This window comes from Vicugna pacos, chromosome 18, assembly GCF_048564905.1.
Source record: "Vicugna pacos chromosome 18, VicPac4, whole genome shotgun sequence".
NCBI classification, from domain to species: domain Eukaryota; kingdom Metazoa; phylum Chordata; class Mammalia; order Artiodactyla; family Camelidae; genus Vicugna; species Vicugna pacos.
In genome coordinates, this window is record NC_133004.1 from 14,390,641 (window position 1) to 14,406,166 (window position 15,526).

General features: G+C 35.7%; 1 protein-coding gene across 4 annotated transcripts in view; it reads right to left on the reverse strand.

The window, feature by feature from the left end:
- Positions 1 to 865: 865 nt before the first annotated feature.
- Positions 866 to 15,526, reverse strand: part of ATF7IP2 (activating transcription factor 7 interacting protein 2) — a 46,096-nt gene continuing 31,435 nt past the window's right edge. For all 4 annotated transcript variants that reach the window (XM_031687225.2, XM_031687224.2, XM_072942221.1 and 1 more), the window contains 5 exons: positions 8,973 to 9,046; positions 7,809 to 7,870; positions 7,305 to 7,371; positions 2,557 to 2,642; positions 866 to 1,956 (listed from right to left, as the gene is read on the reverse strand). In XM_031687225.2, the coding sequence (XP_031543085.2) occupies positions 1,543 to 1,956; positions 2,557 to 2,642; positions 7,305 to 7,371; positions 7,809 to 7,870; positions 8,973 to 9,046 (703 nt within the window). In that variant the 3' untranslated portion in view covers positions 866 to 1,542. The remainder of the gene's footprint in view (positions 1,957 to 2,556; positions 2,643 to 7,304; positions 7,372 to 7,808; positions 7,871 to 8,972; positions 9,047 to 15,526) is intronic.

A 15,526-nucleotide genomic window follows, 5' to 3' on the forward strand; every position in this document is an offset into this window, starting at 1 on the left:
GGATCTTGCCCTGTCCCTCCAAAAGACAAGGAACATTAATGCTTTCTGGAGCCACCAGCTCTAAGATGCTATCAGCATTCCTCAGAACGCTGCTATCAGCATTCCTCCTCCTCCTATTACCATGAAAAGTACTTTTGCTTAAGACCAGTGCACTCATCGACATTCTGGAAGATCTGCTGGTTGGGATGCAATTTGACTCTGGTAGTTCACACCCAAGTCTTACTTACAGTGTCAACTCTCCGGGCTTTGCTTAATGAGTGAGCGTCTAGTCTATGCCAACCCAAGCGTGCAGCTGTCCCCGAACTGACGCCCTCCACTGCTCTGAGCCTGAAATGGGACCTCACAGAGGGCAGCTCATTTCGGCAAATTCAGTTCAGAATCTGGCTGTTTCAGTCATCATGTTTTAAAAGGTAAGGACACAGGAGACTGAAAAATAACAGCTTTATTTATGACTGAAGATGCGAAGGCATTCACAAAATGCCAAGGAAAACCATTTGCTGTTCAACCTCGTGGTCTCTGAGGCCCGACCTTTCACTGTGCACCAGGAAAGAGTGCCTCTTATGAACAGAAGCTCACACTAATGGTTTTCTTTTTTCTCAGTGTCCTAGAGCTGCTCATCCACAGTCGTCCCTTTGGGTCCTGACTGACTTCCGTTGAGTGGGTTTCCTGGGCTCCTTGCCGAGCCACAGCTCACGTCAGCGCTCCCTCAGATGGAGGTAAGCAGGACGCGTCTGCGGGAGCCCCTGAGCATTATGCTCCTTCTCCAAGTAGTGAGGCAGCCAGGAAATGAGCAAAGGGTTGCACCACCGTGTCAGCAAATTAAAGCCTTAAATCTAAGGCAGACAACTCCACTTTCCAACTGAAATAGTAGGCTAGATTTTTTATTTCTGTATTTTTTGTGTACTCAGCACACAATTTTTAACTAATTTTATTACATATGTAAGTATACACACCAATTTAGGGAAACCTCTAGACTGCTTATTTCCCCAAATGACTGACATGGCCCAAAGCAAGAGGGGGGGATGGGGAGGGGGTGCAGATTAATAGCCCTCAGAATTTGAACATAATGGGAAGACATCTATTTTCATAACTTCTTGGTGGATATGCACCCCACGGATGATCTGGCTTCAGTAAAGAGCTGAATTTTCCTGTACCTACACTGACCACAAGCAAGTCACTGAAAGCTGATTGTCAACAGAGGAAATGGTGGCTACCTGCATCCTAGCGCTTCTGACGTAAGCAGCAACTCCATACACAGTCAGTCACCAAACGTAGTGTACCTAACACAGCTTAGTGACACAGGTCCATGATAGTGTATGTCTTAGAACAGATCCACTGGAAGGACTTCCTGAATGCAAATCATGAAACTAGAGGCCACTTACAACATAGGGAAGAGGACTGTCCCTGTACAAAGGGTTCACAATCTGAACTGTCCCTTTAAGACATCAATAGTTTCAAAGAAACATTGTAAACAAACAACTCAAATATGAAACAAAACAAAACAAAATGTAGTACAATATATAACTATCGAATACTCTTCCCTTAGGTAGGATTTTCAGAAAACCCAGGAATAGATTTTATATCACAAAAGGGTCCATATCGCCCAAAAATGTCTTTTGATCGGACAGTAAAATAATATTTGTTGGAAGATAAAAACTGAGATAAAGTACAGGCCATTGGGAGTGGTAAAGCTTTAATTTCTCCAATTTTCTTCCAAATCAGCTTATTATTAGGGTTCTCATGGCACAGGAAGAGGTGGTAGCTATCCACGGGGGCACACTTGGGATTGATTTTGGCGATGTTCCAAGTCAAGGCGATGCCCTTGGGTCTCAGGACCCGTTTTACTTTGAGCTCGGGCTTCTGGGGAGGAAGTGTGTCTCGGATTTTGTCTACCAGTTCAGGTAACAGCGGTGGTGATTCTGGGAGAGGTGGCAGGTGTTCAAAGGAGTCAAGAACCTAAAACACATTTATAAAACAATTTAGCAAGCTGAATTGGTAGGTTCTGTTTTCAAGTGGTCAACCGCAGTTCTACAATATACATTTCCCATTCTTCAATCCATTTATCAAAATTCTAAGAACAAAAGGATGCTTCCAGGCTAGATGTATTCTTTTTTAAGCATAAGCTTCTCCTGAAGGTAAGATCTCTACACTCTGGAATATCACTAATCCAGAATGGGTTAGGTCGCAGACATTCTGGAGAAACATTCCATCTCATTTCCAAACTGTGTTCCCAAACATTGTGCTAATTAACATGAGAAGTGTGAGGGTGCAAGAGTACCCATTTCTGTCCACTGTCATCAGCAATGACTATTACTCTTAAAAATCCTTCTGAATTTGTTAGTTTAAAAATGTATTTGTTTTAACTTCTGTAGTTCTGGAAAATTTATTAAGTTATTTTAATCGAGTAAGTAAGTAGACTCACAATAACATATTTAAAAAAGTGTATCAAAGCACTTTCTAAGCTGAAATGTGACTCAAATGTTTCTTCATGAGTAAAATAGGTACTTCCACTCAATTTGGAATGAATATCCCTTACAGAGCATTTAATATTAGTACCTGGGCTGCATTTTGCACCACTGGGGTTGTCTCTTTTGAGACTGAAACAGCTTTTGCAGGCGACTCAACGGTAGATGTGGGACTTTCTGTGAACAACACAAGGTTTAAAAGTAAAATTTATCTGCAATAATCAATCCCATAGCCTTTAAGCAAGCAGCAGTTTATGTCTTAGGTAGTAATTACACGTGCACTAAAATTATAAAACTGTGATTATTTCAAAAGATAAACTTTTGATAAAAGCTCAAGACCCAAAGGTATAAAACATATAGAGAATTTTCCTCTAATGTGACAAAAAGTCCCCATTTAAGGTAAAACACTTAAGTCATGATGCAACTGGGAACTAAAATTACCCATGGGAGAGGGATTCCCACAGTACTGTTAGAGGCAGAATTCTGCTATTAGGTCAATGAGGATGTTTGCAAACACAGAGCCATTTACACTCCTGTATGAATGTGTGATACACACAAGACCTGGGAATTCAAACTAAAAATCACGCAGGCTGGGGTTAAAGGTGTCTCAACTGCTGAGACCCACGGTAGCTAGCAGGAATTAGCTACAAACTGTGGACTGCTGAAAGGGAGAGGGGAGGGAGGAGAGATAGAAGAGAGACTGGAAGAAAGAGAGATGGTTAGAAGAAGAAAGAAAAGGAGGAAAATAGAGAAAATGTGGGTGTGAGAGAGAGAAAGCAGGTGTAGTAGGTGCAAGGATGGTTTGAGAAGAACCAGAGGGAGTATTATGGGGATGGTAAGAAATGGGGCTCCACGCTGGAAAGTGGTAGGGCTGGGTAGCTAAAAATTTCAGAAGTCTGAATGCAGCTAATAAGCAGTAAAAACCATTTTAGATCCATTGTGTGTACAGTGATACAGCTGTTTAATATACTTTATGAATCTCCCCAAATCAAATTTACTTGTATTTTTCTTTTAACTGACAAGGATAATTAAGATTGCACTGTTTTTCAAAGTTAACTTATTAGTCACTTTGCTTACTGATGTTTAAAACCTTTTTAGAAGAGGTAATGATTTTATGGTTTTAATTTAAAGAGAATCTGTAATGCCTTTTTAACTAGTTTAATTAATTAGAACTAGATTTGTGAAATCATAATCTGCAGGTTCATCAGTGTAGAAGAGCTGATATGAATAACCCCCTTCAAATTTTCAAGTGAACAGTTTCATACAAAAAAAAATCTACTATAACTTCCCATAACTAACATCCTTTCTTTCAAGGTAAGTAAGTCAGGCTAAGGCTAAGACAGAAACTCAACTTTATGATGACAAGATGAGACAAAAGAGGACTTTTGTCCCAAACCAGTTAATGTCTACATCCTTTGTGTCATCAATGTCAGTGTCTTGTAGATACTCTGCAGCTTTTATCCTTATCTGTATAAGAATGAGTAATGGTTACTTTAGCAATTTGTATTCTCAGAGCAACAGTAGCTAGTAGCCCATTATTTATTTTAAGGTTCCTCCTCATTAAACTGCTATGTGAGAATTTAGACTTGTGGCCTCAAGTTTCAACTTAACCCTTTGGTGTTTGACCTTCCAGGACCTTTGCTGCATACATATGCATATGTAAACAAACATTCACTCATGAAAATATTTTTATCATAGACATGCTTTTTAAAGCCTGCATTTTAAAAGTAACTATTCAGATATAATTTACATACAATAAAATGTATTCATTTAAAATGTGCAATTCTTTGAGTTTTGACAAAGGTACAACTGTGTAACCATCACCAAAATCAAGACAGTTTTTATTACCCCAAATAGGGTCCCTTCCTGTAATTGGGAAGAATAAATCTGACTCCATAATGATCTGTTTACTTCAACCACTGTATTCTACTTCTTTTGCTACAAGAATGTTGCCTTATTTCTAAAATATACAGGGCAGCCCATTCTCAAGGCCCTGATGTTTAAAGGTATAACACTTTTCCATTCTTATAGAGATAAAAGGTTGCAGAACAGAGAGTATCATTTATCTTGTTGGAGGTTTATAGGAACTTGTGACTGGACATGGACCTACGTGGACAGCTACAAGACCAAAGGATTCCGGCACCAGGAAGTCTGCAGTAACCAACCACACGCCCTGCCATTTTAGTATAAACAAAGCCTGAATTCTAACTCGGAGAAGATAGTTCTTTGGGACACTGGTCCACCATCTTCTTGGTCGGCTAGATTTCTGAATAAAGCACTGTTCCTTACCCCAACAACTCATCTCGATCTGTTGGCTCATTGTGTGGCCAGCAGTAAGAGCTTGGACTCGAAACATTCTCAGTCAATCCCCCTCTCACCGCTGGCCCCATAAAACCACAGGTCTGTTGCCACTGAAGATCAGACTGGTCTTTTGTAGAATCTAACACAAATCAAGTCACCTAGTATGCAGAATTCTTTTGCCCAGCATTTTGTTTCTGAGATTCACCCATGTTGTATACAATTAATATTTTGTTCATTTTTATTATTGAGTAGTACTTCGCTGTGCAGATAGATACGCCACAACCTATTTATCCATTTTTCTGTTGATGGACATTTAGGCTGTTTCTAGTTTGGGTCTACTATGAATAAAGTTACCATGAACATCTGTGCAGATGCAGGCTTTCATTTCTCTTGGGTAAATACCTAGGAGTGGAATAACAGTGTCATTTGTTAAGAGTACAGTTAATGTTTTGAGAAACTGCCAAACCATTTCCAAAGTGGTTTCACCATTTTACACTCCTACCAGCAAAACAGGAGAGTTCTAGGTCTCTCCACATCCTCACCAACACTTTGCCTATTTTTAGTTGTTTTCATTTTAGTGGATGTGTTGCATCTCATTATGGTCTTAACTCCTCTAAGGAATAACACTGTTGAGGATGTCTTCTTGTGTTTAACTGCCATCCCCACATCTTCTCTACTGAAGTGTCATCTACTTGCTTTGGGTTTAATTTGTTATTTTTAATTCTAGCATTTTAAGGCAGAAGCTTAAATTGTTCATTCTAGACTTTCCACTTCTAATATAAACATTTAATGCTAGTAATTTCCTTCTGAGTCCTACTTTAGCTGCATCCCTCAGATTTTGATATGCTTGTTTTCATTTTCATTTAGTTCAAAATATTTTTAAAACATTTAATATTTTAAACATAAACAGACATGAATATGGTTATATTGCCATAGACCAGGCTAAAGATGATATAATTCTGAAATAAGGAAATATATGGACTAGATCTGTTAGCTTTTCAGGGGACAAGAACTGATGGACTTGAAAACTGACCAGACAGTGGCATGAGGCATATTGATGAGTCAAAAGGGACTCTTCCTCTTCTGACCTGGGAAACTGGGTGAGCTGGTGATACCATTCATGAAGCCTGGGAATATGGGAAACAATCCAAGACTGATCTAACTATATACCCTTATTCAGAACTGAACATTTTACAAGACAGATTCACACTGACCATGAGTTAGCATCATGAATTAGCATGATCCTTCTTTCTAACTGCTTGATTTCAAACTGAAGCCACACCCCACCCCCAGTTACAGGTATGACTTATTAAGCACTGAATGGGGGGAGAGTATAGCTCAGTGGCAGAGTGCATGCTTAGCATGCACAAGGTCCTGGGTTCAAGCCCCAGTACCTCCATTAAAATAATAAATAAGCCTAATTTACCACCCCCCAAAATATTTTTAAAAACCCCATAAAGTATGGAATGAATCTGTGTTCTTTTTATTTTACTGCATCTCAAATTCTGTATCATGTAGTTTAAAGAAATATTTAGTAATCTTAATGATTAAAGTTAATGTTAAAATTGTTAATTTTAATCTATTAATGATTACTTCATTATGGACTTCAATTCATTTTTCAGATTTATAATTCCAATCTTCATCATGAAATTGGAAACTAAAGCGTTTTTGATTCTATTATGAGGTGCCTGAAGATCCCAATGGTTTCAACCTTTGGATCCACAGTTGAGACAGGAGAAAGAACTGGACTATGTAGTTGCTACCATAATCTGCATTTTTTTAATATTACAGAATTTACTGATGTTAGTAAGTGAATTCAAGTATTTCATCAAAAGAGCACAGCAAACACTCAAACGCCAGTAGTAAGAGATGAGACCCTACATAACTGATCGTCAGCCCCAGAGACTGTATTTCATTTCTTTTTGTTTAAATATGAGAAGGAGGGCACTGTTGTGACTCTCCCTCTACACACGTTATGCCCTAGACTCCTCTCACAGCCACTATTGTTATGGTTAAGGAAAAAGGTGTGTCTCACAGGCAGGAAAGAGATTTCTAATAGTCTCAAGCAACACACGTCTTTCAATGAAAGAATAGATAAACTATTACACATCCACACCGTGGAATACTACTCAGCAATAAAAAGGAATACTTATACAACAACTTGGATGACCCTTGGGAGAAATGCTAAGTAAAAGAAGCCAATTTCAGAAGGATGCATATTATGTCACATTTATATAACATTCATGAAATAACTTAATTATAACGGTGAGGAACAAATTAATGGTTGCCAGGATACAGGGACTGAGGGCAACCCCTAAAAATCCTATAAAGGGATAGCATGAGGGAATCTTGTAGTGATAAAACAGTTGTGTAATTTGATTGCAGTGGCAGTTATACAAATCTACACATGTGATTAAATTGCATAGAGCTATTACCATACACACAACTAACACACAAAGTTAAACTTCAAAAATGGGTCAAATGTATTTTGAGTTGTTACCTTTCCCTCTGCCTTGAAAAAGAAAGACAATCCTTTACCTTTGTTGCGGTTTGACAAGCCTTCTTTTGTCAGATCAATCACAGAATCAAGTTTCTTCTCTATAACCTGAAAAGTTGTTAAGGATTAAGATTTTGCCTTAACAGAAAATGTTTTTAAAAAATAAAACACGTATCTTTTAAAATTACCATTTAGAAGCTAGAGATTGAAAATTCTCTAAGTCTTATGGTTTAATTTTACTCTACTATGAAAGAGAAGCTCATGAAATACTGTATATGGTTTCTGAGAATATGATTAAGCAGAGTCTGAATGAGTTATTTGGTAATAATTATGGTTGAAATATGTTTATCATTAGCTGTTTGCTTTTTAACGTTTAAGCTGGACTGGAACTTGGTCATCTTAACTAGTCAGACATTAGTTTCTCAGAGAATGAACCTCTCAAAGAATGAATGACAAGATAAGTCATCCAACATGTAGTAACACTCAAGATCCTACATCTAACATATTCAAATAAACAACATTCAGAGGCAATATTTAGGACCTACCACAGCTTCAGTTTCAGTGTTAGGTGAAATGTTAGAATTTCCTGATGTAACTTTTCCATTATCTGGAAGAATATTATAAAAATATGAACATTTGACAAGTTTATTAACTATTAAATATTTATAGACATTACAATATATGAAATGCTGAGGACACAATAATGGGGATGCTCATTAACCATTATATAATTATAAACAGTAACTTAACTGACTTTACCTATTCCAAAGATCAATGAATCAGTCCAAAAAAATGCAAAATCTAATTTTGGTTCAAAAGATTTTGTCCTTATGTAACTTCATAACTATATTAGTAACTCTTCTTAAAAAAACATCTGTAAATTACTACAGCATTTGAGGAAATAAACTTGGAAATGTACATTTTACTTGTAGCATCTTTAGACCACCTGAGATAGCTAAGGAGGCTTCTTCATAGAACCAGTAAAAGCCTCAGATAAATGCTTAATATCCCTTAATTATTTGATTTACAATCTTAACAGCCCAAATCATGGGGCCAATTAAGTAGCTATATAAGTGGAGACAAAGTTTTCTGAAATTAAGATGCAAATTAAATTCTCTAATATATAGTAAAAATGAAAATGAAATGGGGAATTTTGAATAAGAAATTATGGGCCAACAAAATAGCTATTTTAAGAGAAAGGAAACTTATTGGAAAGCTAAGGTTAAAAATTTTTACATAAGTGTAATGAGAAAAACTCTAAAGAGTAACAAAGTATTATTTTTAAAAGTTAAAAAAATTAAAGATACTAAAGATTAACCAAACTTTAAATCTTAATAGACTATAAGATAACTCAAAGACAAAACAAAAAGACAAATAATAAACCACCACTACCATCAACAAGACCAGAGCAAAAAAGTAAAAGCGGATATGAAAAGTAAGTAGTTTTAGAATTTACAAAGCCGTTAAACAAACGTGGTAAAGAAACAAAAGGCCATAAATTGATAAATACAAGGTTAAAAAGAAACCTCAATTTTATTAAGGAATCACTGATTTATTCAGGTAGTATTAATCACAGATATAAAATAACTCTGAGAGTAGAATTAAAATTTTTATTGTATTAAAAGATAATATTCAATTTTCAATTTTAAACAAATACTGATTAGAGGCTTTCTAATTTGACAGGTCACATTTTAATCTACTTAGGATACCTGTTGGATTTGATGTAATTGGAGTTGTCAAATCAGGACTTTCCACAGAAACCAATATGACATCATCACTGTTACTAAAATGATTTAAAAAAACAAAAAATAAACTAAGCATGCATTATTAGGCTGAAACATGCAATCTATGGTTAGAATTATCCTAATTTAATATTTCATAATTGATATGTTTTAATCTAACAATTGGTGGGGGTGGATGAAGATGATAAAACCAAATACCCAAGAAACTCCATGTATTACCAATTAATTATATGGCTAAAAGTTCATGATATCCAATAACAACAGGTCCTTAAAACTTAGTAGAGATCCATTTACAATGAACCCAAATGTACAATCTATAAGTATACAATATACATAAATGTAGAAAATATACAGAAGTCACTCTAGCACATATACTCGCCTTCACGAAAATGAAACAATGATAGCTAAAAGAAACCCATTAAAACTCTTTGACTCTTACAGATATAGAACTGTAAAAAATAAAGATATTAAAAAATTAATTCTGCCCTTACTCTATATTATATCACTATAGTAGCAATATTTACCACACATTTACTAAACTGAGGCAATGATGACAAGTGATGCTGATTATGGTTACAGATTATTCTGAGTCAGAAGATTGTCTCTGCTCCCATTTGACTCCGATTCCAATAGGAGTTTGACATTTAAAATCAGAATTTTTGTTAAGAAAATCTTGACATAAATTTCAGTAAGTCCATAAATTTGCTACATGAATTTTCTATACACAGGGATGTACTATTTTTTATTAGATGTTTTAAATTTTTTAGCTTTTGTATTTTTTTTGGAATGGCCTATGATCCATTCCAAGTTATTTTTGCATACGGTGTGAGGTAAAAGTTGAGGTTCACTATTCCCCTCTGATTATTCCAGGAACATTGTTTGAAAAGACTATCTTTTCCCATTAAATTACCTTCACATCTTTGTTGAAAACCAGCAGACTATACCCATACTCTCTAATTTGTCTGCTGATCTACACGTCTATCCTTACACCAGCACCATTGTCTTAATTACCACAGCTTTATGGTAAGTCTTGAACTCAGGTAGTGTTATGTTTTCCAGCATTGTTTTCATATTCTAAGTCTTTTGCATTTCACACAAGTTTTTGATCAGTTTGTTACCTTCTACAGAAAAGGATGCTGGATTTTGATTAAGATTGCTTTAAATATACAGAACAATTTGAGTGAAGTGACATTAACAGTGAATTTTCTGATTTGTAAACATGGCATATCTCACCATAAATTTATGTCTCCTTTAATTTCTCTCAGCAATATTTTCTACTTTGTAAAATTATTAATAAACTATTTTTAGAGAAGTTTTGGGCTTACTGCAAAATTGAGCAGAAAGTAGTTTTCTCATATACCCCCTTATCCTCTCCCACACACAGCCTCCCATAAAATCCTGTACCACAGTGGTACTCTTGCTGCAACTAATGAAACTACACTGACAACATCATTATCCCCAAAGTCCATAGTTTACAACAGGATTCACTCTCAGTGTTAGACAGTCTATGGATTTTGACAAATGTATGACATGTGTCCACCATTACAGTATCATAGAGAATAATTCTGCTGCCCTAAATATCCCCAGTGCTCAGTCTATTCATCCTTCCCCACTAACCTCTGATAACATTTGATCTTTTTACTATCTCCATAGTTCTGCCTTTTCTAGAATGTCATATAGTTGAAATCATACAGCATGTAGCCTTCTCAGATTGACTTCTTTCACTTAGTAATATGCACTTAAGTTTCTTACATGTCTTTTCATGGCTTGAGAGCGCATTTCTTTTTTAGCACTAAATAGTATTCCATCATCTGAATGTACTACAGATTATTTACCCATTCACTTACTGAAGAATATCCTGATGCTTCCAAGTTTTGGCAATTAAGGATAAAATCACAGTTTATATGATTCCATTTTCTCTCCTTTCTTAGCACATCAATTACACTTGGTTTTAGTGGAGCCTTAGGGTTTGCAATATACATTTACATTTACAACTAATCCAAGTCAATTTTCAAATAATACTATACTGCCTCACAAGTAGTACAAGTACCTTATAATAACAAAGTATTTCTAATTCCTCTTTCCTGTTCCTTGAATTATTGCTGCCATTCATTTCACTTATACACAAGTGCATGAGTGTGGGTGTGCACACACAAGCATCCATAACCAAATACACTATTGCTATTAATTTGAACAAACTCATCAGCTTAATCAACTAATAAGAAAAATAAAAGGTTCTATTTTACCTTCACTCATTCCTTCTCTGATGAGCTTTTCTTTATATAGATCTGATTTTCTGATGTATTTTCCTTTTCTGTGAAGAATTTTTAACATTTTTTACACGGTAGGTCTACTGGCAACAAATACTCTAAATTTTTGTTTGAGAATGTATTTCTTCACTTCTGAAGAATAGTTTGCAGCATACAGAATTTTAGGTTGGTAGTTTTGTTCTTTCAATACTTGGAATATTTCAAGCCAGTCTCTTCTTCTTCGCATAGTTTCCAAGAAGTTGGATGTGAGTCTTACCTTTGCTCCTCTATACTCCATAGGTAAGGCGTTTTTACCCTTGGCTTCTTTCAAGACATTATCTTTTGATTTTCTGAGGTTTAAATATGATATGCCTCAGTGTACGTTTTTAAATATTTATCCTTCTTGGTGTTCTCTGAGTTTCCTGGATCTATGGCTTGATGTCTAAATTAATTTTAGGGAAATTCTTTGTCATTGTTATTTCAAATACTGCTTTTATTCCTTTCTTTTTTCCTTCTGGTATTCCACTTATGCATATGTTACTCCCTTTGTAGTTGTCCTAAGTTCTTGGATATTCTGGGTTTCTGTGTTGTCTTTTTTTCTATTTGCTTTTCCATTTTAGAAATTTCTATTGTCATATTCTCAAGCTCAGTGACTGTTTCCTCAGCCAGATCTATTCTACAATGAGTCCATCTAAGGCATTCTTCAATTCTGTTAGTTTTTGACCTCAAGTACTTCTTTTTTTTTAAAGAATTTCCATATTTCTGCTTATATTACCCACCAGTTTTTGCTTTTTTGACTACTTTTTCCATTAAAGCATGTAAGTCATAGTTTTAAAAAACAATTTCTGGTCTGATAATTTGAACATTCCAGTCATATTTGACTCTGGTTCTGGTGCTTGTTCAGTCTCTTCAAGTTGTGTTTTTTGCTTTTTAGTATGTCCTGTAATTTTTTGTTGAAAGGTAGACATGATGTACTGGGTAAAAAGAACTATGGTAAACAGGCTTTTAGCGAAGTAGTGGTAAAATGTGGGGGGAGGGAAGCAATCTACCAGTCCTATGATTAAGTCTCAGTCTTTTAGGGAGTCTGTGCCCCTTCAGTGTGAAATTCACTGATGCATCTCAGTCCTCACACCTTACTTACGTGGGACAGGATAGCCAGAGGGAGCCAGAATTGGGTATTTCTCTTCCTCCTTGTGGAAGGCTAGAGGGAGCAGGTGTTGGGTATTTCTTTTTCCACAGGTAGGTTAATCTCTGGTAACAGTTTCTCCTGAGGGCAGGCTTTGTTAAGACTGCTCTGGTGTATTTCAAAAGGTTCTTTTTACCTTGCCTCCTGCTGGAAGCATGAGGGGATTTTTGTCCAATATTCACTGTGAAGATCAGTGGAGCTCCTAGAGGTAAAGCTCACAAAATTGCGCCCCCGTCCATAACAGGGCAACCCCCTACCCTGGAGTTTCTAACTCTCAGATTTATCTACTCCGATAAATTACAACGTAGGTTTACCTACCCAGCAGTGGTTGCCATTGAGGTTTCTGCTACAGTTCCAGGATGTTTTAATTCTCTGTTTCTGCTTGTTTCTCTCTTCAACTTGGGGGGCAGTAATTTTGCTCTATGACCTTACTTCTCTGGTGGATCGAAGAAGAGTTGATTTTTCAGTTTGTTCAGCTTTTCACTTGTTAGTATGGAGTGATGACATCTTACATGCTGGACTAGAAATCTGAAGTTGACTTTGTAGTTTTGAAGTTAAGTCATATATATTTTGGTAATTTTACCTATAGGAATATCATATTCGTTGATATTATTGTAAACGGCATTAATCTAAAATTTAAAATTCCAACTGTTTGTTGCCCATACATAGAAATACTATGGAGAAATAATATTTTATATATATAACATACACCCACCACATAGTACAGAGGATGGATATATATATACCTCTATATAGGGCACATATATATGCCCTATATAGAAATACAGTAAAATATTTTATGTTTATCCACATGTTTATAATTTCCAGCACTCTTCATTACTTTACCTTTGCAAAGATCTAAATTTCCGTCTGGTATAATTTTCCTTCTGCGTGAAGAAACTTCTTTAATATTCATTGTAGTGCAGGTCCTGCTGCGGACATACTCTTTCACTTTTTTAGTGTGAAAAAGTTGTCTTCTTGTATATGTCTGAAAGATATTTTCACTGAGTGTAGAACTGTAGAAACTGTAGACAGTTTCTCTTTCAACGATACAGAGATGTCTCTCCATTTCAGTACTTCAGAGATGTCTTCTCTTCGACATCTCTAAAGTTTAACAGTGTACAGTGGGAATTCTCATCTTATTTTTTGTTCCTTTCTATGCAATGTGTCTTTTCTCTCTGGCTGCTTTGAAGATTCTCTTGTCACCATTGACTTTTAACAACATAACATCTGGTTATGATGTACTTTTCCTTTATGCTTCTTCTGCTTGGGTTTGTTAAGCTTTTTGTCTGTGTATTTATGGATATTTTAGAATTTTCATCAAATTTGGAAAAATTTTAGATGTCATAGTTTCCTGATCTCCTCCCTGCCCCCTGCCTACTGATGACTTTAATGATATATACATACATTATATATATCAGACTGCTTGATACTGTTCTACAGGTCTCTGATGCTCTGTTCATTTTTTGTTAATCTTTTTTCCCGCATGTTCTGTCTCAAGTTTCTATTGCTATTTTACTAATTTTTAAAAAAGCCAGTAATTATCTGTTATTAATCCTGTCCAATGTACTTTTTACTTTAGTCACTGTCTCATCTCTAGAAGTTTAATTTGGGTCTTTTTTTTTTTTTAATCCTCCATTTCTCTCATCGTGTTGACATTTTCCTCTATACTGTGGACATGAAGAGTTTTATGCTGTTGTCTGCTAAGTCCATCAACCATAGTAATTCCAGGTCAGTTTCTATCATTTCAGTTTTCTCCTTGTTAGGGGTTATATTTTTCATACTTTGCATGCATAATTTTTTATAAGGTGTTGGACATTGTAAAATTTACACTGTTGGATGATGTTTCATTTCTTCAGAGAGTGCTGGACTTTGTCCTGGCGTGCAGTTAAATCACCCAGGATTAGTTTAACTCCTTTGAGTCCTTTTAGTTTTGTGGGGTAGGTCCACTGCAGTCTTTAGTCTAGGACTAATTTAGCCCCACTACAGCAATACCCATCTAAGGAATCCACTTGTCGTTCCATGATAAGTCTCTTCTTATAGCCAGTGCGAAAGCAAAATGCTCCTGTGCAACCTCCAAGAAATGTTTGGCCGCCTTCTTTTCAATGGTTCTTACCCCAGTCTCTTGCAGTTTCATCCTTTGCACGTATAGATCTATATTCAGCCAATGATTCAAGGGGTTCCCTTTGTAAATCTTCAGAGCTCTACCTTTATGCAATTGCCTCTCTTCATTGCTCTGCCTCACAAATTCTAGATAACTCAGACACCGCAATATCTGATCTAAACACAGCAAGACCACCAGGCTGTTTGGGCTCCTCCCACCCCTGCTCTTCAACCTGGGAAATGCCTCCAGGCAGTAAGCTGGATGATGGCAGGGTGTATTTCATTTGTTTCCTTTCTCATAGGGATCATAGTCTTGTGCTCTCTGTTCAACAATGTTTAAACATAATTCTTTTTTTTAAGTCTCGTTTTCTGGTTGTTTACAGCAAAAGAACAACTCCTGTAGCAGTTAAGACTTCATGAACAGAAGGTGACATTTCCTACAAACTGATTTCCATTTTGTGAAATCAATTGTTTTCATGTACATTTTTAAACTAACATTTAATTCAATCATTTTCTCATATCAAATTTATCAATAAGAGATTCTAACAAAAGCTATTATTTCTAAGTTTAATAAACAAAAAAGGTTCAGATCTAATTTTTATCAATAGTATTTTATTCTTCTGCTCATTTTTGGTCTCTAAAAACTTACAAAGTTTATTTGTATATACTGTTTTCTACTAGTAATAGTCACATAATGGATGAAAGATTGATAACTATATTTATTTTGTTGCTAAAGTACAAGAAAACTACAACAATTCTTTTCACATGTTCATTATACCATAGTCAAAATCTTTTATCAATCTCAAAATTCTTCATTTAATACTTCTATAGTTCTAATGTTTTTAACATTTTCGTTTGCTGCTATAGTACATCAACTATAATGATATTTAGGAGTCTAAGACATTAAGCAGAAAGACTTAAAAAAGCAGAGTTGAATTTTTGGCAATCTCATTGGAATTATGGGCTGAGGAGGTAAGGATTAA